This window comes from Chaetodon trifascialis, chromosome 6 (genome assembly GCF_039877785.1).
Source record: "Chaetodon trifascialis isolate fChaTrf1 chromosome 6, fChaTrf1.hap1, whole genome shotgun sequence".
Taxonomy (NCBI): Eukaryota; Metazoa; Chordata; class Actinopteri; order Chaetodontiformes; family Chaetodontidae; genus Chaetodon; species Chaetodon trifascialis.
The window spans coordinates 12524368-12550390 of record NC_092061.1 but is presented as its reverse complement, the minus strand read 5'-3'; the positions used below and the strand labels follow the sequence as shown (position 1 = coordinate 12550390).

At 40.5% G+C, this 26023-nt stretch overlaps 1 protein-coding gene across 1 annotated transcript in view; it reads right to left on the bottom strand.

Moving 5' to 3' along the window:
• ipo11 (importin 11) overlaps positions 1 to 26023 on the bottom strand; it is a 115002-nt gene that overhangs the window by 19991 nt on the left and 68988 nt on the right. The window contains exons 23-29 of the mRNA XM_070964721.1: positions 17525 to 17604; positions 17316 to 17396; positions 14514 to 14609; positions 13902 to 14015; positions 13203 to 13324; positions 7146 to 7241; positions 4235 to 4319 (exon numbers count right to left, since the gene is read on the bottom strand). Of these exons, the coding sequence (XP_070820822.1) occupies positions 4235 to 4319; positions 7146 to 7241; positions 13203 to 13324; positions 13902 to 14015; positions 14514 to 14609; positions 17316 to 17396; positions 17525 to 17604 (674 nt within the window). The remainder of the gene's footprint in view (positions 1 to 4234; positions 4320 to 7145; positions 7242 to 13202; positions 13325 to 13901; positions 14016 to 14513; positions 14610 to 17315; positions 17397 to 17524; positions 17605 to 26023) is intronic.

Genomic DNA, 26023 nt, shown 5'->3' with positions numbered 1-26023 from the left:
ACTTTTATCACATCAAATTCAAGTGTAGTTGTGATTTGCATAAATGTGCAGGGATAGAGCAGATAAATAAATGAAGCTAGTACCTTGCTAGCCACATCCGACAATATCAGTCCCTTCCACCAACACACACACCTGTACAATGTGTTTAAGAATCATTTCAGTCAGATTTTGGTTTGAGTTTTAAAACTTTGAGTCTGAGCTTTTCAAAGAAAATTACTTGCTGAAGTCAAATTTTCAAAGACATACTATCAAATATGACACTCAAAATATCTGACTTATTATCCACTTATAACAGCCAATTTCTTCAGCTTCAGAAAATTAAATCTAAAGTCACGACTCTCATGGACAAAGTAAAAAGCGGTGCATACAAAAGCACACACCCTGTCTGACAAGTGCTAGACGGACACACTGACACCACGGGATCTCAACAGCCTTTCAAAGTTAGCAGCCATTTCCTTCTTCCACTCTTTTTTTTTTTTTTTTTTTTTACAGTTAAATGACCTTCTCACTTCTGGGCATGAAACCAAAAGGATACTTTGCCCTCTGCATAATATTTTATAACACCTTTGATAACACCTTTCTGGTTCACTCAGAGGTTTCACTTGGATTCCAAATGATCTGGGTGACATTTCATATTGGACAATAAAGCACTTTATGAGTCAAAGACTCACTAAAAGTTATGAGGAGCTTATAGGATGTGTTAGGACAGAGTCCTACAACCATTTTTAGTTCCCATTTCTGGAATATTAGTCATCTATATTATACTCTGAGCATGACATGGGCAGGTTCTAGTCTGTGGAAAATCTGTGGAACTGTTGTATATGAACAAGATTCATTCCTCTTCAATGGCAGCAAAGACAATGCTTCAACCTGCTCATAACTGTGCTGTATTTAGAGCTTAATAAGATATTTAGGGCTGATGAAAAGTCATGCTAACCTTGAGAAACAGCATGTCTATGTGCTGATAGACACACAAACCAGAAAGCCTCTCACAGCAGTGCTGCTAGCCATGTTACAACAGGTACTACACATCGTCTCTCTCAAAGGGCCATAAATGTGCTTCAGTGACAGTCAAACCTCCACCAGACTCCATGTCTTTCCAGCAGACATACAAAGTGTCCAACAGTAGCTCCTCATGCCTGGTTAGCTGTGACTACTGTCACTGTCCATGCTACACTGAGCGCTGGTCAGTGTCCCACATGGCCCCACAACTCACACACAGTACAGTGTACGTACCCTTTAAGTACACAGCTGCTAACAATTTCATTTAGTGGTTGCCAGTCATCATTAGCGTCAACATTACAATAATGTGACTCAGTGGTAATTTGTCACCATTACCAGAATGTCAGCCTCATCAATAAATACAGCTAATGTCAATTTTGAGAGTCAGGTTAATGAATTTTTAGTTAAGTAACATCTAGTGTGACACATGTCTCACAGTATACAATAAATAAAGATAAAGAGTTTAATAAAGATCTCTCACTCTTTTCCTGTCAATCTAGTGATGCTCCAAAACATGTTAAAAAATGTAAATAAAATACTTTTTTGACTCATGGACCAACACTGGAGAAACATTAACCTGTGGTGTACAAAGCAGGCACCATTCCTGTAGTATCAGCGTCTTCATGAAAATAATTCCGAATAAAACCTTCTTTGTCGAATGACTACCTATACTGTCGTATAACATTCTCATTGCCACACACAACACCTTTTAGGCAGTAAAATGAAGTAAAACATCAATTAGAATTGCAAATTGTTCATTTTCTTTCTGCCTTTGCAGCACAAAACAGATTTAAAACCACTTAGTTTCTAACATAGTCAGCAAAAGAGTTTCTTTTTTTTTCTAGGGTCCATTTTAATATAAATTACATACATATGCATGAAGACAAAGTCGTAGCCTTTAAAGAGCATTATCCAAGAAACATTCATGTTGTAGCCCATGAAAAAAAAAGAAAGAAAAAAAAGGATTGTGAGAAAAGGCTGAGCTGCAGCACTGTCATCTTAAAAGCAAATTATATGGCACAGCGTCTTGTGAGAGATGCCAGATGAGGTAATAACTACCAGCGGGGAAAAGGTCACAGGTGACACAGGACATACGAGGGGAGAAAAAAACACAACAAACATAAAAACCACAAAAGAGACTAACCAACACTAAAATGAAAAGCTACTATGAGAACTATAAACTAGAGGTAGAAGGGTGAGGAAAATATTGTGTGATTGGAGGAACGGTGATAATGGTAATTTCTCATTTTTCATTGTATTTACTCGATTCATCCTTTGTGCTGTTTTGTCTTGTTGAATTAAATTCTGCTGCTTCCTTGCAGGCACCTGCAATCTAGCATAATCATACAAATATCACCTGCAGGCAGAGAGGCTGTGATGAGACTGCTTGATGAGGGGAGGCTAAACAAGTAGATAGTGAGAAGGTAAGGCAAGGACAAATGAGGGGAACATGCCAGAATATACCAGCAAGCAAAAAGGAAGCTGGCCACGATGGGTGTGGTATTACACTTTATGCAGTGTGTGTACATAGGTAGAGGTTTAGCTTCTGTCTCTGCCAGTTTTCTCAGCTCCAGATGGATACCCCCCCAAAAATAACATAATAATGAGAGCCCTACGATTTCCATTATGCAAAAAACACTGCTGGTTGTAAGACCAGTGTTGTGCATGAAGGTGAATCCCTCTATGTCTATTTGGTATTGCTTCACCTCCCACACTCGCTCAAGCTTCTTATTTCCCTGAGAGGTGACATCTTTCATCTCAAGTGCCAGTTTCAGACCTGCTGTCTGACTGGGAATGACAGACACCTAACCTTCCAGATGGTGGACAAAGGTGCCACTGTGTGCAAGTGCACTTAAAATACAATTAAGCACTGTGGATGTGATTTATTCGAACCTAAGCACAAAATTCCACGTTGCGTTGATTGATTCATGACAGCCATGTGCACAGTGTGTGTACATTGTATATTCATTCAAATGTGGGATTGATGCACAAACAGACAGCTCAAGGGGACTATTTACGAAAAGAGTCTGTCACCAGCTCCTTCAGACTAACACAAACATACACGTTTTCATACACATAAATGCTTTTACACAGACATGCAGACACATGCCAGGGAGGGAAGCCATATGAGAGGCAAACTGAAGTCAGGAAATGTTCAAAAACGCCACAAGTTTCCTTCCTTATTAACCTTGTCCTCAAACTGAAAAGCGTTTCACGTGGGCACACCCGTCACACGCACACACGCAGTCATGCACGTCCCCAAGCACACACACCCACACGAATTAAGAGGCAGAGAGAGGTGCGACTTTAAGTCTCCTCTTTTCTATTCCCTGGAGCAAAAAGCCAGGGTCTGGGCTGAGGTGATAAGTGCACTGGGATACCGCCCAGCAAATACACACATACTCACACACACACACACACACACACACACACACACACACACACACACACACACACACACACACACACACACACACACACACACACACACACACACACACAGAGGAAAAAGTCACACAAAGTCGCACTAGAAAGTAAATACAGCTGTATTTCCTCATTCAAGCACCAATGAAATTAAATTTGTGTATAAATTTAATTTTGCTCAGGCACTCATTCGGACAGGACCACACACAAACACCAACATTATGATTAAACAGTGTTTTTACAATACATGGTGTCACAATTTCTGAGCTTCCACAGCGTGACGTCAAGCAGTAGAGGAATGCAACCTCCTACAGCATGCATGCTCATGCATCACTGTACTGTTTATTTGGCATGCATCCCCCACCTGGGGACCATTTATAGGCACTCAACAACATCCATGCTTACCTAAAGTGACTTGAAGCATGCTGCTATGACATGTGCATGTGTCCAGGGGCTGTACCTGAGAGCGATTATGTGGTGCGCTGCCTGAAAAGCTGTAGTAGCTATTGAATCTGAGAGGTGGCTCTGAATTGGTACGTGACTAACAAGTGTATGAGGTGACCACCTTTGTCTCTGCTTACTGGAGAAATACATTTGGCTTACTGGGCTCTAAATCGTGAGGTTTATTTTTGTTGAGTGTTTTAGTCCATATTATGAGTGCCAGTCTAGCATAAAGGATGCCACAAAGGGAGAGGAAAGACACTTCAGTGAAATGAACAGAAAGCGTTATATTATTGAGGCCATTTGTAGAAAATAAAAGGCTTTAGTGATTGCAAAATTAGATCTTCACTATGTGTATTTGACTGACCAGTTTCTTCCTCTTGTCCTGCTCAGTTGGTGGCTCCTCATCATCACTCAGCTTGGGCTCCTCAAAATGGCTCATCAGCATGCAGCTGCAAACACAATAATATTCAACTCAATATTAATAACCACACATAAACCTGCACAGTAGGAGACCATTTCAGAACAGGCAGCCTGCACACACACAGCCACACAAAAAGAGGCTGAACCCTCTAGCACTCTGGTGCACAGCTCTGCCTGCTATTCATATTGGTTCATCTGCATGCAGAGAGCATTACAAGCAAAACCATTGTGCTCCATCCAAAGTCTGTGTACGGTCCTTTATTTCATTTGTCCTCATTATTTAATTGTTATTGTGAGTCGAGATAACAGCGGGGTCTTGAATGTCACATTTTGTGACTTTGACCAGCAGCATTTTCAACTCGTGATCAGAAATTTTTGCTAAATTCTACTTAAACTCTAACTAATGACATTCAAAATAACAAAAAACAACTTAAATGAAGTCCAGAGAGACCAGATAATAATTTTTGAAAATGCAGTTCAGTAACAACTTGGGGTGAACATCCTTCAAAAGTGGCTATAACCAACATTTTTATAATAAGGTATCACATAACAACATGAAAACATGATGAACCCTCAGAGAATCTGCTTACAAATGGACTGTGTGTTCCAAATTATTATGCAAGTCACACATCAGCATGATCTCAGTTCACTTAGTTTTTAGGTTTTGGCTATTTTATTTCTCCTATCTTGCAATATGCTCACAGAGATCAACAAACTATTAAAAGATCTGAGTGTGATTGAGAGCACAGACAAACTCAGTCAGATGAAGGCTTATTAAGCAACATTTCTGTCAGGCAAATTAATTGTGATACAAGGGCAGTTATAAACCACTGTTGAGCAGCAAACAGATATCTGAAGCTGCTAGCGTCTTGGAGTTCCAATAACCTTGGATACAGAATCCTCCAGAGGCTTGCAGGTGGTGTAAAGCTGTTTGATTACCCCAACCAATGCTCAAAAACAGAAGAGCTTCCAGAACACTTGCAGTAGGTTCAGAGTGAAGATCTACGAGGGTGGCCAGCAGTATTCCCCAAAACAGCAGCTGTGGGAGCCAATACTGGCATCCTTAAATGAAATATAGGCAGAAAGGTTCTTTTTTTGAAATTTAAATTGCATTTATATTTGAAAAGTGAGGTGTTCACACAATAAATATGACAGATTTCTGTTTTGACCTCGTTGTGACCTCTTGAATGTTTTCAAACTGTGGTTTGCATAATAATTTAGGACAATCCTCTAAAATACAGCCCATTTCAAAATATTGAAAAGAGCTGTTGCCAGAAGTTTTGCTTGTAAAAACATCCACACTATAATATAATTGATGAGGATAAAAAAAAACATCCATACCCATATTGACTGTTTATGGGAAAAAAAAAAAAAAAAAAAAAAACGGCATATGCATAGTAATTTGGAGTGCAGTGTCTACTGTTTGGATCACTCTCAGCGATTTAATATTGACGTTATCGGCCACAGCAGGCAGCTGTTTTTAGTAGAAAAGTACCAAATGGCAAGCAGACACAGAGACTCATTCGTGAACATATTGGAGCATTTAGCGGCTAAAGAGCCAGATATTTCCCTCAGGAGTTGGCGGCTCAAAACAGAGCTAAGCGAACGTGAACAGTGGACTTAAAGTCATCTGGTGGTCATAAAAACAACTCCAAATGGTTCCAAATGTTGCTACTGGCTGCGTATGTATGCAACTGTTGGCTTGAACATTTTGCTATATCAACTAAAAAGGTGACAATATGATCCTTGTTATTGCTGCCCAAAAGAATCTGTTCCTTTTTAAGGCTTCAGCAGCTTAAACATTTCCCATTCCTACGCTTCATTCCACTGGCTTTATGGTGATAACCACATGTTACACATTGGTCCTGTGCAGTTCAGTACAGTTCAGTACAAAAACTTCTAATTTCTTTTATAGTAGTCAGTAGACAAGTGATTGAATTTCTATAATAACGCTTGAGCACCCTGCTGACTCGGCTTTCCAATTGGCCTGGTATTTTACTGAATTTATCCATCAGAGCGAGGACTTTCATTCTTATTCCACACCACGCGAGAACAATTCTAAACCTCTTATGACACCAGAGGAATAAAAGCAAAGTCTGTTTATTTGAAACTTTACTTAATTCCTAAATACAGGCAGGAAGATTACAATACCCACTGCTGTCTGTCTCACTTGATTGCATTTACAAACAGTGAATAAAACTCAGAGGAAATGTGCATCCACAAATGTGTTTTTGTGTGTTAGGAAGCACAACAGGAAACCAAAACAATTCAAGCCTCACTGGCAAATAACGAAACATTTACACTGACCTCTTGGGAGGGTGCCAAGCGTTTCTGACCGCAGAGAAAAGGTGTCTGCAGGTCAGTTAACAACTAACTACTAAGAAATGAGCGCCATGCTACTGGGATAGAGAGCCAGAGGGAGAGTGATGGAGCAGGTTCAGAGTCAAAGAGGGTCTGAGTTTGTGTCTCCTTCCACAGTGAGCAAATGTTTCTGGTCCATTTCACGGACCATTATTTCATAAGAGAAATGTGTCCTGTCCCGCACTCCCACTCTGGCCCCTTCAGCACAGCGCCATGATCCATGACCAAGGAATCGCTTTGATATGATTTCATATCATTCACTTCAAAACTTTCTTGAGAGGTTTGTTTTTGACAAATTCAAGCTTCAGCAGCATATCTGCAGTTGCTACTGCTTGAAGGACTTTCAAAACAAGTAATTCAACTGGAGCTTTTGTTCAATTAGAAACTTCATTCGCTCGTGAAAAGCACAACGAGAAGGTTTGAACTGTGTGATTTGGAAGTATTTCTGCACTTCTTTTCTTTGTTTTCAATAAGAAAGAAACATGCGTACTTACTCTTTGAAGGTGCCTGTTTCAGGATCTTCTGTCATGACATCATGCAGCGCCTCAACACAGATGTTGATGATGCCACAGAACTTGTCCTGGATCACACTGGTAACACACAGACAAGACAGGCTCGTTACTTTATTTGTCCCAAGAAGCAAATGGTCATCAAGAGCAACAACAGCGACAGAGAGCAACAGTCTAGGTGGCAATGCTGAAAGTGAAAAGTCAAAAAAGAACAACATATGGCCTTCCAGAGGAAAGGGTATCTATGCCATCAATCACTGACATCATTGCACACACGTCCAGATTGTTCTGTCGTTATGTACCTCACCCTCACCTGGTGAGGTACATAACGACCCTTTGCTAAGCCCCACCCTCTTTAGTTAGTGCTGCTACACCTGTCAAGTTCTCCATTCTCGCACTGCACATACAGAGTTTACAGTGGTAACGGCAGCATATTTACCATTGAAATTCACAGCAATCTTTGAAACGCTTGGTCTTTGACTCCTCTCAGAAGCAAACAAAAGCAGCATATTTTCAAACAGCGTGCTTCACTTTCACAAAACAGAAGGATTTGAACAGGTGTTTTGCTAATGTAACCCATAACCCTAGAAAATAATGCAGAAAGGTAATACCACGCCGATTTCCTTTGGACGTAACACTTGGTTACTTCTGTAGGTAGTAAGTTAGTTTACCAGAAATCATTTGCAGCTTAGCATCACTCTTCCTCAAGCATCATGCACTAGGACTGGTGGTGTCTAGTTAAAGTTTCTAATCAATGACTGAGAGAGAGAGAGAGAGAGAGAGAGAGAGAGAGAGAGAGAGAGAGAGAGAGAGAGAGAGAGAGAGAGAGAGAGAGAGAAGCAGAGGGTGATAAAAAAAAAGGCCAAACCATCACGTGGGTAACAGTACGGTCAAAACAATTCTGTACTTTTACGATCCCACACAAACATGTCCCCATTGCACTGATAAAGTGCATATGATAAGGGTGATTTTCCAGCCATAACAATGGTTTTATTGTCTCAAAGCACACATTCAAGTGTGAAAAATCAAAATCAATGAGGCTTATTGTCTCAACACACAGTCTTGAGGCCTGAATCTCTATTTTTTTAATAGCAACTGTGCTGATTCTTCCAGAGAAGAAGCACCGAAGAGTCTAGACTTGCTGGCTTGCTGTAGCTTCTTTAAAATACGCCGGCTCACAAAAAAAACGCCACCGAAGCTTGGAGACGAGCGGCAGTCATTGATGAATTATTTGAGTCATTCTTTGAAAGCACTGGAAAGGAAGGAGGTTTTTCCCATGTCAATTGGAATAAAAAGCAGGGAGGGAAAATAATACAAAGACACAAAGAGTGAGTATGTGTGGGTGTGGGCACTGATGCATCAAAGGTTCTGTCAGTTCAAGTGCTTGGCTAGGTAGACCCCAGGCAATGCTGCATAAAGCTCACTGAGCATGAAGTCTGGCAAAAAAAAAAAGAAGAAGATCGGTGCATGACAGTCACATACCCAGCCAGTTAACCTGTGTCTTATCTCTTATGTTTGGCAATCTCTACTGAAGCACTCAAACTGCAAATATTGCCATCAAGGCTGAAATGATGTGAAAGCTGAGCTACAGCAATAGGGGATCCAATTTACTCAGTATATGACCGTGCACTACAATCCTATTTTCTACACTGGCATGTGAGAAAATGTGCATGTCTCCAACCTACTCCAAATTCACATGCATACAAGCACACTCACACAGCAAGTATATACAGTACAAGCCCCAGTATATGAGACATAGAGGTAAGGAAAAATGTATAATAAGGATAATAAATACTGAAGGCAATTTTTGATATTGAAAGAGAATGGAAAACCTGTCCAGGTGAATATTAAGTCATTGTTACTTTCAATCAGGAACACTTCACCACTTATATCCTGGGTGAGTGAAATACATCACCCAACACCTCCGCCCTAAATGTCTTAATAATAGTCTGAAATTGGCAGCCATAGCAACAACTGGATGCAGGCATAGTATTAAAGATCCCTTATCACACATGTCTGTCTGTTCTAATTCTATCCAAACCAGCACCTCTCCAGTGATTACCTTCTAATGGCTGACTAGTGCTGCTGCTTCGTGCCCGCCATCCAAATCAACGGGAGTGGAAACATGATCTGAAAGCTGACGGGCTGCGTGCAAAGACAAACTCGTCGCAGCAGTCCTCATCAGAGTTAAGTGTCTCTGTGTCGTCCTCACTCAAACAAAAAGAGGCTGCAGGGAGGGAGTGACCAGTGAAGGCTGCACATAAAGTGACATTTTGAGGTTGAATTTCTTTCCTGCAGTGCATTAATTGGAGAAACCGAGGGCTGAATTTCTGTCAGCAATTACATTTTTCATCATATTAGATTCAGATTTTTTTTCTGCTTTCATTGGCAAATACATATTAACGGTCTATGGTAAAATCAGAACTCCTTAGAGACCATACTTCCTCTTGACTCAAAAAAAGGCATAAAGTACACTGGATATTTTGGATATGTTCCAGCTGGACCTGTTGTAAATGGATTACAAATAAGCATCACTGATCATTAGAGTGGATCCTAAATAGCCAAAGAACAAGTGCATATCTCACACCAGGAGTTAAGATGGTGTAAAACTTCCACAATTTGGTACAACTGTTGCGTCGCAAATTGATAGCATAATGTACTGCAAGCAATTCATTTCACGGCTGCTAAATATATTGGTACTGTATTCTAATGGCAGTACTGAGAAATGACAAACAATTAAGGACTCAAAAACTATACATTTCTAAAAATATGTGTCTGAATAAGAAAAATTAAAGGCAAGGAATTGCATAAGTTTGATTTACTAGTAACAATTTATTTACAATTACATGCAAAAAATTTTATGCACATACATATGCATGTATATATGCACGCAAGCTACGCCCGGGTGTGCTGAATGTTGATGGGCTGTGCAGCATTGTTTCATTACAGCCTACATTTGCCTACAATAGCACAAGCCAACAGAGCAGATCAAATGTTGTGTTAAATAAACACAAATGTTAAATACAACTAATAAAAACTTGTGATGAGTCGAAAAGTACTTCAAGAAGACTATGTGATACCTCTAAACATGATGTAGCAACTTTGAGAAGGCATATAATGACTAAGCAAAATGTGAGAGCAGCAGATACACGGAAGAAAGACGTGCTTTGATTCATTAAAGTCCTTGTTCTTGTTGCATATTGACATGATTGAACAGAAGCTTTGCCATCAAAAAGCAAACTGACAGTGATGATGAACTGGTTCACACACATACAAATGCACACACACGCGCGCATGCAAATGCATGGGTGCACACGTACGCACAGAGAGAGCTGAATAAGAGGTTCTGATGACTAAAGCAGTCTTTTGTGAAAATGACTTCATGGCTGTGCATGTTAAATACAAAGTGAAACATTAGCGTCCTTACATTGCACAAAAGTTTTATAAAGTAAGAAGCAGATCTTATCAAAGAACAAACAGGACTTTCATGTCAAAGAATGAAACTAGTGAGTAAAAAGTAGCTGACAGATTCAATAAAAATCAAACTGCGAAAAGTGTAAGAAGTGAAAAAGTAACATCTGTCAGAGGCTATGACAAGGTTATCTAACAGAGATGAACAATGCAATCATCTGATAACAGAAAAGATCTGTCAAAAATAGATCAAAAAGATCTATTTTCAATGACAGAAGCTATTGTATATTCTGTTATAAGATGTACTGTAACAGCAACAACAGCTCTTGGACAAATTATTCATCCCCCACTCAAATGAAGCAGACACAAACTGCAGGTTTATACAAGAAGGTCGATATCTCCTATGTGACATTCTCGACTGGCCTACCAGAGTAAAGCGCCGCATCCGACAATAAGCAACAAGAAACCGAATACTATCCTGTGTAAGCCTACAGCTGTTTCAGAGCCCTCTAGCAATGCCACATTATGCCTTAAAGCAAATTCTCTGCATTCCACTGTACAGCTGTATAAACTGAGTGCATAATGCTGCTTTACATTTTCTCAGTAACACATTAAAATTTAAGATATTTAAAGTCATCAAAATGTATATGCAAATGTCATCACCATTACTACTCATACTACTTATCACAAAGGACTTATGATAAATGAGGTGCAGCTGTTTCCAGAAATTGTGCTATTTTTTTGATTGCAACAACTTCATGCAATTCCAGTCAATATCACTAAGTCTTGAATGACAACATATCTAATTATAACACCTATCTGGTCTACACAGGATGATTCACATTTTATAATTTTAACGTCCTGTAATCCGTAATCCTGCCTGCTAAACATAGCAGCTACTTTGTGATGCTGACCGATTGTGAGAAAAGTTAATGTTTTTCTTGTTTTTGCTCAATTTTCAATAATGCAAAATCATTTTTATCATTGTGGTGAAAAAAAAGAAGAAAAATTGCAGTTGCTTCACTGTTATTGAGGTTTACTGTTTAATACCAGTAATACGTAGGATCTGGGCTACCCATGATTTTAACTTCAAGTGAGACACTTTCCTGCATCTTATACAAAAAGTACTGTTAGATAATATTAAGGGTAAATATGAACCTCATCCCATTTTTGTCATGACTGTATGTACGGACGTTGAACTGCCATGCAGCACTTAATCAGCTGAGGCTGTCATAATCAATTGCTGTTGGAGACCAAGGATGGGGGCGTAACAAAGGATTTCATGCCTGTCTACATCTATCATTACCATATCTGGATTGCAGAAAACTGAGCTTCCCAAAATCTTGATAAAAACAAGAGAAGTTTATCATTAAACTCAACAGTGACTCTTTTGAACCACTTCAAGAGAACTTTCATTAGAAAATCGAATGAGAAAAACTCTTCATAGCAAGTGAAGAAAAGTTTTTTTTTTTTTTTTTTAAAGTTTGCCACACAGCTTCTCTGTGCACCTGTCACACGTAGGTGTGATGCCCTCATGTGTGATGACTTAGGCAAAAGAAGAACAAGCCTTCTCCATCTTGTAAAATGTTGGTATCTGATCTCGTCTAGGATTCGTAAACAAACGTGGGAGCACAATATAGTGTCGTGACATGATGTGGGACTTTGCACAAAGCTTTTTAAATGGCTGCCCATTAAAAGGCTCTGTGCAAACTCCATTTAGTAAATATCAGGTTAAACCACTGAGCTTATCTGAACACTCATCATCATCCTGAGTACACTCCCACTTACATACTCTGGTCACTGTCAATCTCAGATTCAACTCACTGAGCTGAATGAATCCTTGGTTGGGAAAGTCCACGGTTTCTGTGGAAATTTTCTGGCACTGCAGTCAACAGCCTTAAAAATGTTTACACTAACCAATATCAGAAGTTTTGATCTAAGGCGGCTTGTATTGAGTGAGTGTATGTGTGGGTGTGTGTGTGTGTGTTTGCCTCTTCAGTGACATGGCTGAGAGATATTGGCCCCTGATGCTGTTGCCTCTTGGCACCATAATTCAACAAGTTGTGGACAACACTTGTGCTTGTGGTCCCACACACACACGCACGCATAAGTGGAGGCACGCACCTAACTCACAGAGGAGATGTCTCATGCCTTTGATTAAAAAAAAAAAAACCCTGATCATTTACAAATGAAAACCTTACATCACTCTGCATGTATCTCATTATAGACCGGGGCTTTAAGTCCAGAAAGAGAAGTAGAAGTACATTAGAACACAAACGCATACAACATGTTTGTGTGGCTGTATGTAAAACTATGTGTTAAGGCAACATGATGGAGCTATTGATTTTGTGCAGTATATTGTGGCCACAGGGTGAAAATCAATCAAAAGCTATTTAACAACAGCTAACACTTTCTGTTATTAGTGACAAAACATAAAGAACCACAGTTCTCCCACAGAAAGATAACTCCAACTACCCTCTATAAAGACAAACAAAAGCTGAATAAATCATTTGTTTTCACTTTCCCCTTATTTGCCCTTGTGTCAGCTGACAGCTGACAGGGTGGATGCTGCCCACTTCTCACCGGTTCAAAGCTCCATCTGCACATAAATGAATGAAAAATGTTTCTCACCTGTTGTCAGATGGTAGGAGGGAAAGCAGAGCCAGCGATGACAGCTTCCTCCTCTCAGGCTGAGTTATGTTGTCCATGCGGTCGACCCACATCTCTATCACACTGCCTAACAACTGGTCCATCTGATGCAGAGAAACAGATGATGAAGGAAGAGAGATGGACACAACGGAGAAGAGAGAGGGAGAGTTAATATCAAGGAAGAAAGAGGAGATATAAAAGGGGAGACATAAAGATGGACATAAAGTCTGTGTTTGACCACTCAAGACGCAGTATACTGATTTTATTCTAATGCTTAAAAATGTGTCTACCACTGTCATAAAAGTCAGCAAAACTGACCTTCCCTGCTTGCTCTGCCTCATTTACCTCCCTGCCTTGTCCTTCATCATCAAAAAGGAGATGATGGAGTGACTTAGAGAGACATCTCTAGGCCTTTCACTTATTTAGTTCAGGGCAGCAAAACAACACAAAACGAGACAAAACCAATTTTGCTCTTAGACAAAAACAACATTGTCAGAGTTTCGGGGGGGGCACAATTGTAAACTTTAGGACTTGAAAATGTTATTATTTGTAATTCTTGGCTCATTACGTTTTGTCTCGCTCAGAATGATTCCCTTTTAAACTGGCACTCTGCAGTTATGTCTCTCACAGACATTCAAAGAGCCTGTCCTGTGAGAAGACGGAAACAGGAGTTTGTCTCACCTTCTGGCTGCACTCAGAGGCCATTTGATTGAGCAGTGAGTAGAAGAAACTGGAGTTCTGGAGCAGGACGCGGCCCATGATTCCCAGGTAGGTGGACATCACCACGGGATATCTCTGTGCAATACACGCACACACACACACACACACACACACACACACACACACACACACACACACACACACACACACACACACACACACACACACACACACACACACACACACACACACACACACACACACACATATACATTATGTGAAAACACAATCACACCCGCTCTGCAGAAACATGCTTTTACATTAACCAAAGGTCATTAATCTTGACAAGGGAAAAGAAGACAGAATCACAGGCACAGCAGAATCCTGGAAAGACAGCTTGTGACCTTTAACGGAGCAGATGATCAATAAATACAGTATAGAGTCTCCTCACAGCACATACAGCAAGATTCTGTCATCAAGTGAGTATTTTAAGGTTTAATGAGTTTAAATCTTCAAACATTCAGCAAAAGAAGATATAAAATGAGTGAAAATGCTCGACAGGTAGTGTAACTTTTCAGGTCCCTTACTGCAGTCCAAGTCCAGATATGTGCAAGATTTTAAGGTAGAACTCACCTCACCATCCACAATACCTCTGAACACAGCTGGCAGCAGGGGCTGGAACATGTGGGCTCCCAGTATGGGGCTAACCTTTAAAGATATCTCTACCACCTGCCGAGACACAGGGAGAGGGAGGATGAGAGACGGTATTCATGGAGGGGAGTAAGGAACAGTAGCAAGGAGAAAAATACTGGTAGAAACATCGGCAGGGAACCAGAGAGGGAGCGAGCGAAAGGAAACAGTAAGGGTCAGATGCAGGACGATGAAAGAGATCACTAAGGAGGACACATTGGGGTGAAAGGAAGTTAGTAGGAGCTTCATTTTTGGAGCGATAGTAAAAAGTGCAGAAAATCCTCCATTTAATTAAGGGTCTGACCTACAGTATTTGGCAGGCAAGGTTAGCGCCTTAACTTTTAGTTTCTCAAGAATTTTGAATGAGCTCTCTGTCAGGCATCAAACTGAAATAAAAACAGTACTTGAAAAAAATCAACTGCTTAACTACAACAACAATAAACAAAGTTATAATATGACTAAAATTTTAAAAAGAGTAAAAGATAAAGTGACAGAAGCACAGCGGTTACGGTTACTAATGCAATCTAATACGACAGCCGTCATGAAGGTTATACTATTCAGATTTCTATTTTAGAGAGGTTCAGCGAAACATATGCTTGCTTTGATGTTCAGAAATATACCTGAGTTGTACAAAAATGTATAAATCTATTCAAGAAAACTAATCTGACAGGACAGGGCTGGATCCAAACCAGTAAAGGATCATTCCATCCTTCGCACAATTAAGACTGCAGCCTAATTCCAGACCACACCAACATGATGATGTAACACTAACATTAAAAATGGCATTTTCGCAAATTAAAGCCTCAAATGAGAATCTTTAACTCAAAGGTCAGCTCCAAACGCAGACCTCCGAGACAGGCGGCGAGATGCTATATCTGTCTGCATATCATGCATATGAACTTTTCAAAGAAACACATACTGATTACACCGATGTCTCCGTCCTCAGGGTGCTTGTGTTGTGTAGGTTGACAGGGTTATTGTCTGCTGGCCCTCCTTTCCTCAGAACAAAGGATCAGCTGCAGCAGATGTGGAGTAATGCCACTGAGCTTTATGAAGCTAAAGCTGTGTATAAATACTACTCAAACAGTTCAGATAGTCCGTATGCAGCCTGCAAGAGGCACATGTCCAGTGACACGTGCGCACAAACACACCAACTTTAAGTCCAAAGGAAACCAAGAGACATGACAATTCAAACAGGATGGTCCTGCCCATCTTAACCCGTCATTTATTACACCTATGACATGCAGAGCACACCCATACTGTCTTCGCTTAATGCTGGCAGTTGAAAATGAAATATAATTGCCAGTAATGACAACAATCACAGGCAATTATCTTAAACCATACTGTTAAGAATTCTTCAAGTTAGAAATGTTTTGTATTCATGCTTTTATTTTGAGGTGGGTGTCTTATTTTGAAGACAGTTTATGCAGTTCCTCTTCCTGCCTCACGTTCATCATTGACATGTTTACAGTGGTATGGCAGTCGCTGACGATGGACATCGAGTCCATAGTGATGTGAAATGAATGTGTACACGTCACTTACCTTTTCTGATAGCGTTGTGTTGCTCCTGGTGTATATTTGCACTCTTGAAAATGTCCGTTTTCACTCGTTAGCATGATCGCGAGTTAGCATCTTTAAGCTAACTGAGTTGGAGTGAGTTTCGTATGACTGTAAGCCTTCTTACTACTTTCAGTTTACATGTGTATGCTACATGGTTAAAAGCTAAAGCAGCGTTTGTGAATATTAAGTGATTGACACTGAGATAAATGTGTTTATTCACTGTGAAGTGGTTGTTTAGCCTATTGTATTTAATTTTAAGCAGTACACAGTGGTAATTCAGTCCTTTATTTCTTGTGATGTATTTCAGAAACTGCATTGTACCAGTACGAATCGCTGTACAGTTCTACAGTAAACAGCATAAATTCCACTGATGTCTCGTGTACTTTCTGACCAAAGCCCTGCAGTGGTCAATTAGGCTAAAATCAGCACCAGAGGCCACACTCCTCGACACATACCATATCCTAAACCATCCAGAGGTTAGATTTCATTAGACAAAACTGGGCACGGCTAATCGCAAAAAGGCCCTTGAACTAAAGACTCCGCTGAAACGGTGAGCCTCTCTGACATTGTAATGGCATCACTTCTACCTGAATGTCAAACTTACCAGAAGTATTTATGGTCAACAGTCAAGATGCAGCAAGACCAAAGCTGATACCAGATCTCAGATGACTGACATTTGCTACCTTTGTCAGAGCACATTTGATGCTATTATGTGGTCAGATACCAAATTGCTATAAAAAAAAACATAAGTTGAACAGATCAAACTTTGTAAATAACTGGGATTTAGAAAATTGTGAGTAACATAAAGTTCATTACATTCTTTAGTTAACAGCCTTATTCAGATATAAAAGGTAGGTGGCCAGACGGAGATGAAGAGTAGGCTGTTTGAGGTCCCCTCTTTTTGAGATGCACTTCTTAAATGAGCAATTAGAAATGAGAATAGGCTCCTCCTTATAATCTGGTGTCGATTCACACACAGCCCTGTCTGTGTCTGTTTATGTTTGCGTGTCTGTGTATACGGCACTTCTGGTGCACCTGCTATTCACTGTGCCGCACAGACAAAGCAAACAAACTCTGTGGTGGAACTTAAGGAGGGAGGATGAAAAAATGAAACCCTGAGAAAATAGAGACAGAGAATAAACAGAAATAATTTAGTTGTGTGTCTGAGGGATGGAGTGACAGTACCTTAAGCACTTGGACCTGTCCCTCATTCGTGATGTCTTTCAGCAGATCACAGAAGGAGCGACACAATGATTCTGCATAGTTCTGTGAAAAAAGAAAATTGTTATGCACAAGAGGATGTTCAATGCAGTGTGTGTGTGTGTGTGTGTGTGTGTGTGTGTGTGTGTGTGTGTGCGTGTGCGTGTGCGTGTGCGTGTGTGCGTGTGTGTCACCTGTAGGAACTCTGTGGCAGACAAGTATATGTAGGCATTCACGATCTGAAAGCAGGTGCGCACGTTCTCGGAGCTCAGCTCTGGAACAGAACATCAGATGTTGAACGTCACCAAATTGGAGAAAAGGTATGAGTTGATGGATGCAGGCAGGGACAGAAAAAAAGGCAACTGACAGGAAGTACAAAGGCATTGGCTGATAAACGATCCTGCTAAACAAATTCAGAATGCATTGCGTACTGGATGGATGGTCTTACCGGCTTTGTTCACTGAACACATTTACTTTTGGAAATGTTCGGTGTTTACAAAGTGCGGTTAAAGAAACAAATACTAATTTCATCTGCCGTGACTCATAACTGCATACAAATAACACATGAGCAGTACATGGGGAGGGGTGGTATTTTTAACAGACACTGTACATTCAATGCTCTTTAATACTAGTGCTGAACAAACGAAGCTTTGAGAATGAGGCACTTCAAACTGAGAAGGAAAAGGTGTAGTATGCATTTTGTTTGAAGCTCACAGAATACTATTATGTTGTACAACAACTTCAACTAGAGTAATTGTTACGTCCACAAAAATACCATCAAGGACAAATGTTTCTTTACTCTGGAGCAGTTCTTCTGATGTATTATTAAAACATCCTCTTGAGGGCATCTAGTTTTGCTCTTTTGCTGAAGGAAATTCAACAGACACAAAAAAGACACAAAACAGACTCATCGTGGTGGAAAGAAAAAAAAAAAAAAAGCTAGATGAGCTCTTTCCAACCATCCTGTTCAACATATCCATTATGCAACTAATGTATATTGCAGTAATAGTTTTACAAGTGGCCTTTTATCTGTCAGCAACAATAAGAGGGTGTGAGGATCTATTAACAAGAACTACAAGCTAAATTATTAAGCATGCCGTTGCCTCTGAAACATCATTATCCCAGCATTAAATAGTTTCTACTTGTCCCTGATGTTTGTCTGACCTCTGCCATCTAAGCACATGTTGACAAAGACAGAGTGAAGCTTAACATCACAGCGCTGGATGAAATCTGAAGTTGATGAACTTTCCACATTTTGGTGCGTTACTCTTGAGTTGAAAAACTTAAAAAAAAAACTTTTATTTGTACGTAACCAGCGGGGGTCAAGAGGTTATAGCTTGTAAGGCTACATTCAAAAATGATTAAAATGGAGCTATAACTTAGGGATAAAGTAACAGCAGAGACATACTGTAAACTCAAGGGGACAACAATGGCTGCTGTAACAGAAGAACAAAAGAAGCTGGGCCATTTTATCATCATAAAAGAGCAGATACGCTCCAACAAGCTCAGCAAGTGTAACCTCAACAACCATTCGCTTTAGAAAAAAACAAGAAAAAGACAAAAAAAAAAAAAAAAGTTGACCATGAGGCATTTTGTGCAGATATGGTAATGCAATAAGAAGAAAAGATGGCCTCAAGGTAACATTACCAAACATATTAACACTTTGGACCATTTGCAAATAATTACACACTGGGGGCTGGAGGGCAAAGAATTGACTTTTGGCCGGTAAGTGTGTGTACACGCTGGAGTCTGAAGCCAATGTGTCACCATAGAGCTAATTGCTTCAGCTGTGCAATAGGTTTGGAGTTACAATCAGAGAGCAGATGAAATGCCACCCAGAAATACAATAGCTGGGTTTTGATTCAAAGGCAGTGCAACTTTTAACCAAATTTCCAGAAAATTCCCTCCTCTTCACCCTCAACACTACAGACTTCAGGCACAAATCAGCAACCTGCCACCTGCAAAAGTTCTGACGACTGTGCAAATGTTGGCCTCATCACAGATGTTGACGACAGGCAGGCACTACAGAGAACTGATAAAGGGACTGGTGTAGGTGGAACCACCTCCAGATTAAAAACCAAAGAGCCGGTGGTGGACTTCCGAAGGTGCAAACACTCTCTTCCTACACCATTGGATATCCAGGGAATGGACATTGAGGTAAAGGGATCTTACAGGTACCAGGGTGTTCACCTAATGTGAACTGGAATAGACTGGACTGACAAAACAAATGCACTATATAAGGAAGGGCAGAGCAGACTGAATCTGCTGAGCAGACCCAGGTCTTTTGGAGTGCAAGGTGCACTCCTGAGGACATTTATTGACCCTGTGGTGGCACCTGCCATCTTGTATGGAGTGGTCTGCTGGGGGCGGCAGCATCGAGCTGCTGCTGACAGGAAGAGATTTAGCAGACGCTAGCTAGGCAAGATCTGTCCTGGGATGCCCTCCCGATAGAGTGGAGGTGGTGGGAGAGAAGAGAATGATGGCAAAGCTATCATCCCTGAGGGAGAACATGTCCCACCCAAGCTGCAACCTCCGGAGGTGAAAAATAAAGCTTCGGTGGAGTGGCAAGACCTGCAGGTCCTTGAATGGCCACTTGAGGCTAGCTCCTAAAGTGAGTCAATTGCCATAGACCCCCACATTAAAATGCCCAACTTTACAGCAGAAATACACGTGTAAAGCCTGGTACAAGAGAGAGTTTTGGTCTCTAGCTTATTTCCCCAAAAAGAGGGATCGTGACAAACAGAAAACATGACAAAGAAAACGACAACTAACATTTACACAGCAGAAGATAGGTGTGACAGTGATATAAGCTGACATGGTAACAGAAGGTCACCTAGAATAGCCCCTGTGTGGCACACGGAAATATATACACAGGGACAACCACTTATACATTAGACACACAGACAGGTGAGCGGTGAGGAAGAAAAGACAAAGGCCTGAGACAGATCCTCAGGAAGATGGACAGACGGGAACTAAACATTCACACACACACACACCTTCACAGCCAGTCACCCACTCAGCATCTATACATACACCGAGACTAACATATGCATGAATAGTTTGAGAGTAATACTGGCTGACAGTGTAGCTGACTTGCAGACCAAGAATAGTTGTTTACTTCATAGAAGTTGACAGGGAAGCCGCTTCTAACACCCAGGATAGCAGTGCATGCACACAGAGGCCAAATATTGTGGATACACAGGCCTGTGAACACATACATATATACTTTTTGCATTAATTTTGTCTTTTAAAGAGGTCAAGATTCACAAAAGGAGTCCAAGATAAATCTCAGGGGTGATCAGGTCAAAGTATTTTTTCTTGCGATATACTGTAAGCTTGTACTTTTGCGGACCTCTAAATATTCTTCAAATGAAACACTCCAGGAAGGAAAAATCCCTGTTTGGTTGACTGCTCATGAGAGAAAGTCCACTGTTGTGAAAAAAGGTTGCAAGAACACATTGCTTCATATTAAGGTATCACAAGCAAAGGTTGGGAATAATCGATTTAAAGTCAACTAAGGCAACAAACTAGTTGTTAAAATATAAATTTCTAAGTGAAAAGCGCAATACAAACACATTGACACACAACACACTGTTCCCTGACTAGTGATCTTTTACTTGAAACCCTGTAATCAGAGACCTGAAACCCCCAATGCACTTATGTTATCAGTCTAATGGATCCTCTGCTCTTCTGTGGCACTGTCTTGTTGTTCTATCGTACAGAAGCTTACATTTGCAGTATCTTCGGGAGATGTTATTTTAAACCATACCCTCTCTTTCAAAAGGTAAAGTTTACAACCAACTTTCTCAATCTGACTTTCACAAAACACTTCAACCTCTCTTAAACTTCTTAGAAACAGAGCGTATGCTCATCAAGGTTTGTACAGGAGCCGATTAGAAGTCACTGGTGAGTAGTAATAGAGGAGGTCCAGTCTGACCATGCTGGTTCAAACAGGTGATATTAATGCTGATGTATGGAATATGTTCTCTCTAGCCATCTGCCAGCCATGGCAAGGTAATGAAGATAATGTATGCTGCCATCTGTTACCTGTGCAGGTGCATAACGTATTCCAGAGGTCTATTTAGTCAGCATATCAGCCTACATTAACTTTCAACACTACAAACATGCTATGGACCAACAGCATGCTGATCACATAAAGTATGTGGGGATGTGAGTGCAGATCAACAGAAGAAAATGAACGCTTTCAACATCCCATCGGCTACAAAAGACAAAAACAGAAATAAGCAGCGACAACAAAGAGTGATGGTCAAAAGTCAAAGCGACATCAAATGTGCAGTAAAGCAATTGCTCTGCTGTTTCCACTGTCATTTTGAGGCATACTGTATCATCATGAGTAAACAGGGAAAAGATGAAAGCTCAACTACAACAAATGCTCTCCTGTGGTCAGGCCAGACCCTTCATTTCTCTTGAGAAAAAAGCAAAGGCGACAGATTGCTTAACAGTAGGTGAACAAGGACACACAGTGCCATCGGACAAGGAAAGCATGACAGGACTGCAGCACTGCAGAGGAGGTGAATGAATGATCACGGTTCTTTGTTGGGTCTGCACACACTGCATTGGCTCCTAATGACCATTAAGGGGTAGATTTGCGAACTGTGAAGAAAAGAGTGTGTGAGTGCAACTTTTTTCAGAAACTTTACTTAAGAGGCTGCATAATCAGCACCAATATTGCATTTACATTTTTTCTCTCTTACTTAATATCACAAGAGGCATCTACCAAGCTGCCCTTGTTTAAAGTAGACTTTGTTTAACCTGTAAAATTAAGAAGAAAAAATCCACTTAGAGCAGGAAATGACATATTTTCAGTGTACAGTCACTTCAAATCAGACTAAAATTTGTTTAAACTTTATTTGGCACAATCCAAACAGAAATCAACATGTGGGATCTACTATGCATTTAAGTGGATACCTTTGTCGTTTGAGTACTTTCAGAGGTTTATAGCGGCATTTTGATGCTGTTTTGCTATGTAAACAGATATCCCACCAAGTTTAGTGTTCTGTGCTCCAAATGTCACTCTGACTGGCACTGCAGTTGAGTAAGTAAAATATAACTTTAAGGTGGAAAATTTTCATTTAATAGAGGGTGCAACCTCAATACTGCAGCTCCACAGTGCTGCTCATGATTTCACTGGCACAAACATTTTTCTGCTGCGCTCAAGACAATGTATACAGTATTGGTTGTAAATACAGCAGGTGAATGGTTTCTATAGTAAAGGTAGTAAAGGCACTAGTCTCACATCTTCAGATCACAAAGTATGGGAGCTAAAAGCAGAAGTTGGCTACAGAATGATCAGTCTAAGGAGCTCATTCATATTGTGGTGAAACTCTGATCAAGACTGTGTCACTGAGACAAACCGAGGAGGAGGCTTTAAATCACTGGTGGCTTCCCGCTGGTGGCATACTGTACACCTGAACAGCTCTCGGAGCAACCCTCCAGCGACAGCTTATCAGCATATCATCGGTTTGAGACGAGATGCCATCAGGAGGTCTCCACAAGCCCAGAATTACAAAACGTGGAAAAGGATGTTTATGAGCTACAAGCCAACACACGCAGAGATAGAAGATGACTGCAGTTCAGACAGCAGGGAAACTGTGTGAGCATTGGGGCTGGGCGGTAATAAAGTATCCTGCGGTATCTAAAAATAGCAACGGTATCAGCTTCATTACGGTCATAAAAAAAATTTAAAAAATGCTGTGCATATAGGTCTATAGGGGCCTAACATTTTTACTCAAGAAAAAGGTGACTGTGCAAAAGTACATGCTAAAAAAATGAACCTGAGGAGTGGTACAGATGATTTAACACAGGTATGTCCAGGCGCTCATTTAAGCGCATACAGGCAGAGTAGCGTTATCTCGTCCAAACATACGGAGAAACACCTCTGTTGAAAACACTTTATCAGCCTTTTTTCTGTTTGCTATTGCTCTTGGCTCTCATAAAAGGACGAAATGCAAATAAAACAGTAAGATAACACTTCGGGCTGCTCAGCAGAATCCCCTGTGCGCGCTCTGCTCATTCATGAGACGGAGTGGTGAAACTAATTGCGCTCTTACGCCGGTCAATAGCTCAGCGACCCACCCACAGTCACCACAGAAACACCAATGACGATCCAGAGGGAAGTAAGCCCAGAGATAGGTTATTGCATGAAGAGCGCTCCCTCCACTCCTCTTTATGTAAACAAGCAGGACCTTCGTGATTGATCTCAAACTAACACAGAGTCATGGGAGGAGACATTAGCAGCGTGTTTTCGGGCTGGAATATAACTTTTGACCACAAAACAGCAAAGGTTAGACATACTATATGATTTAGCAAAGTTTTTTTTCTGCTTCTCTTTGGCTGCTAGCTCGCCGAGTTTTCGTCGCACAGTGAGGAGGCAGACATCTTCGTGATCATCAGACTCTCTGCTTTCATATGATACTGGGCTTTTGTGGTTTGCTTGAAGTGGTGAAATCAGCAGATGCCGTACCTCTGACGTGCGCGATTTTCGTGTTTTCGTTACATGCGCATATAATTTCTTGGGGTATGAATTATGTTTTGTTTGGGTGACAATGCTTGGTAGAGGCTTTTAGCTGAGTTTCTCCCCATCATTCTGGTATGCTACAAGTTAGGACTGGTGCTTCTTCGCGTGAGCATTGACCATCTGAACTGCACGCATGTCATGCTGCCCTGCAAAGTGATTTTTAATTAGTCACAGTAATACCGTATACCCCGAGAAAATGTAGGGAAGGTTTGACAGTATCACAATTTGGATACTGCCAACTCTAGTGAGCATTTTCTGACAAATGGGATAAAATGTTATATCTTGAATGAAGTGTGAGGTTGAGATGAAGACAAACGCTGTTACATGAAGAAAAGCATTTGTCTGTCACATACTAAACTGTTACCAGCTGCAGTGATCTTTCCCAAGAGGATGAAAAGAAGAAAACATGTAAAACTCCTAAAGAGTTGGATGAGGATGATGGTTGTAGTAGGAATCAGTGACATAAAAATAAAAAATGAAATTGGTTGGTTTATTTCAAAATGTGTGCTCCACCTGCATATGTGCTACAGGCTAGTGCTGCCCTAGTTTTTAAGAGTCTTTTATGTATTACTTCATTTGATTCCTCACCTGCATTTTTTTCATGATTTACACACTTTTTACTTGTATTTTTTCTATCTGCAAATAATATTGCAGGTGTCACTGGTTTAACCATTGTACAGCCTGGTTATTATTGCACTTCTTAAGCTGAGGGCACATCTACTGTAACGAGAAACGTCTGACCTTTTGAGGAAACTTTTAGTTGTTTTCTATGCATATTTAAAAGGATGATCACCAATTTAGGAGACATGTATCAGTTGTGCAGCTTGTGTATCAGTGGGGAAAAAAAGGAGTCTTTATCCCAAGTGTAAAACACCAATCTGCATTCATACACAAATACACTAATTTTCCAGACTGACCTTAAAGTAAGAGACAATTTCTCAGAAGTTAAACATGATGGGAATTCTGAGAATGCCAAAAAGATCACTGACATCTTGCTGTTGCTCTGGCATCACATATAATAGACCAGCAGGGCTTATTTAACAACTGTTTATCAAGTGGGGAATACTACAACCTTTGGAAAAAGATTCACCCATCAACCCTTGATTCAAAACACAGAATCATGTTATTTCTGACAGTGTAAGTCCAACACAAACATGGATCTGAGGGCATGCTACTCTCCGACTCTGCCTATTGTCAGCCATTTTACTGCACCTGAGTGAGGCAACAGGATTACTACTCAAAACTACGTAAGCTTCTATCTGAATGCAAAGTTATACATACTCCATTTCCTTTTATTCCGACAGAAAGAAGGGAAGTAAATACATATTTTTGACAGCTTTCCAATCTCTGGCCCTTCATAACACTACAACCACAAGCACTGGCATGCCTTGCTGATAAGTTGTATATATACTGTTGCAATATCCTCTGAAGTAGAGTTTTGTATGAATAGCAATACAAAAGAAGGGAGAGGTGCAAGTATTCATATAAAAAGGAAAAATGAATTGAATTCTCATTCTGGGCTTGAGGTGGGTCAGGCTGCTCAGAGCACTGAGGCCTGGACTTGATAAGACTTTCATCTTCTCCTCCCCTCGCTATTGCAAATGAACCCGAGGCTCCCCAAGTGTCCATGTATGAATGCAAACACCCTGACAGAATAACACTGCATATGGTTATTGGGAGAAAATTCACTTCCAATTCCACACAGCATCCCCATACTTTTTCAGTGTGACACTAATACGGCCAGGACAACAGGGATTTGTTGCGACTCAACTTCTGCATTTCTTCTTCTTTTTCTGCAGCAATGTGACAGCCTGATAAATTGTAGGCTTTGCATTGTTGGTCCAAAGGCCTTACTGGTCTCTGCGTTGTGACTGGTCTTTACATTTCCACAATGTAATTATTGGAAATAAACTGTAGTAATACAATTAATAACATATTTAGATCCTACAGTTGTAAAATTTCATCTTCATCCTCACCAATTAAAATGAGCAAAATAATACCTTTCCTGAAATATACAATTAGTGTTCAAAAAACTGAAAAAAACAGGACAACATAAAACGTAAAAACCTGAAAACAAATGAAGCCACAAGCAATTCTGGGTTCAAGCCTTTTCTCGTTCACAAGAAGAAAGCACCTCAATAAGCCAAATTAAAGC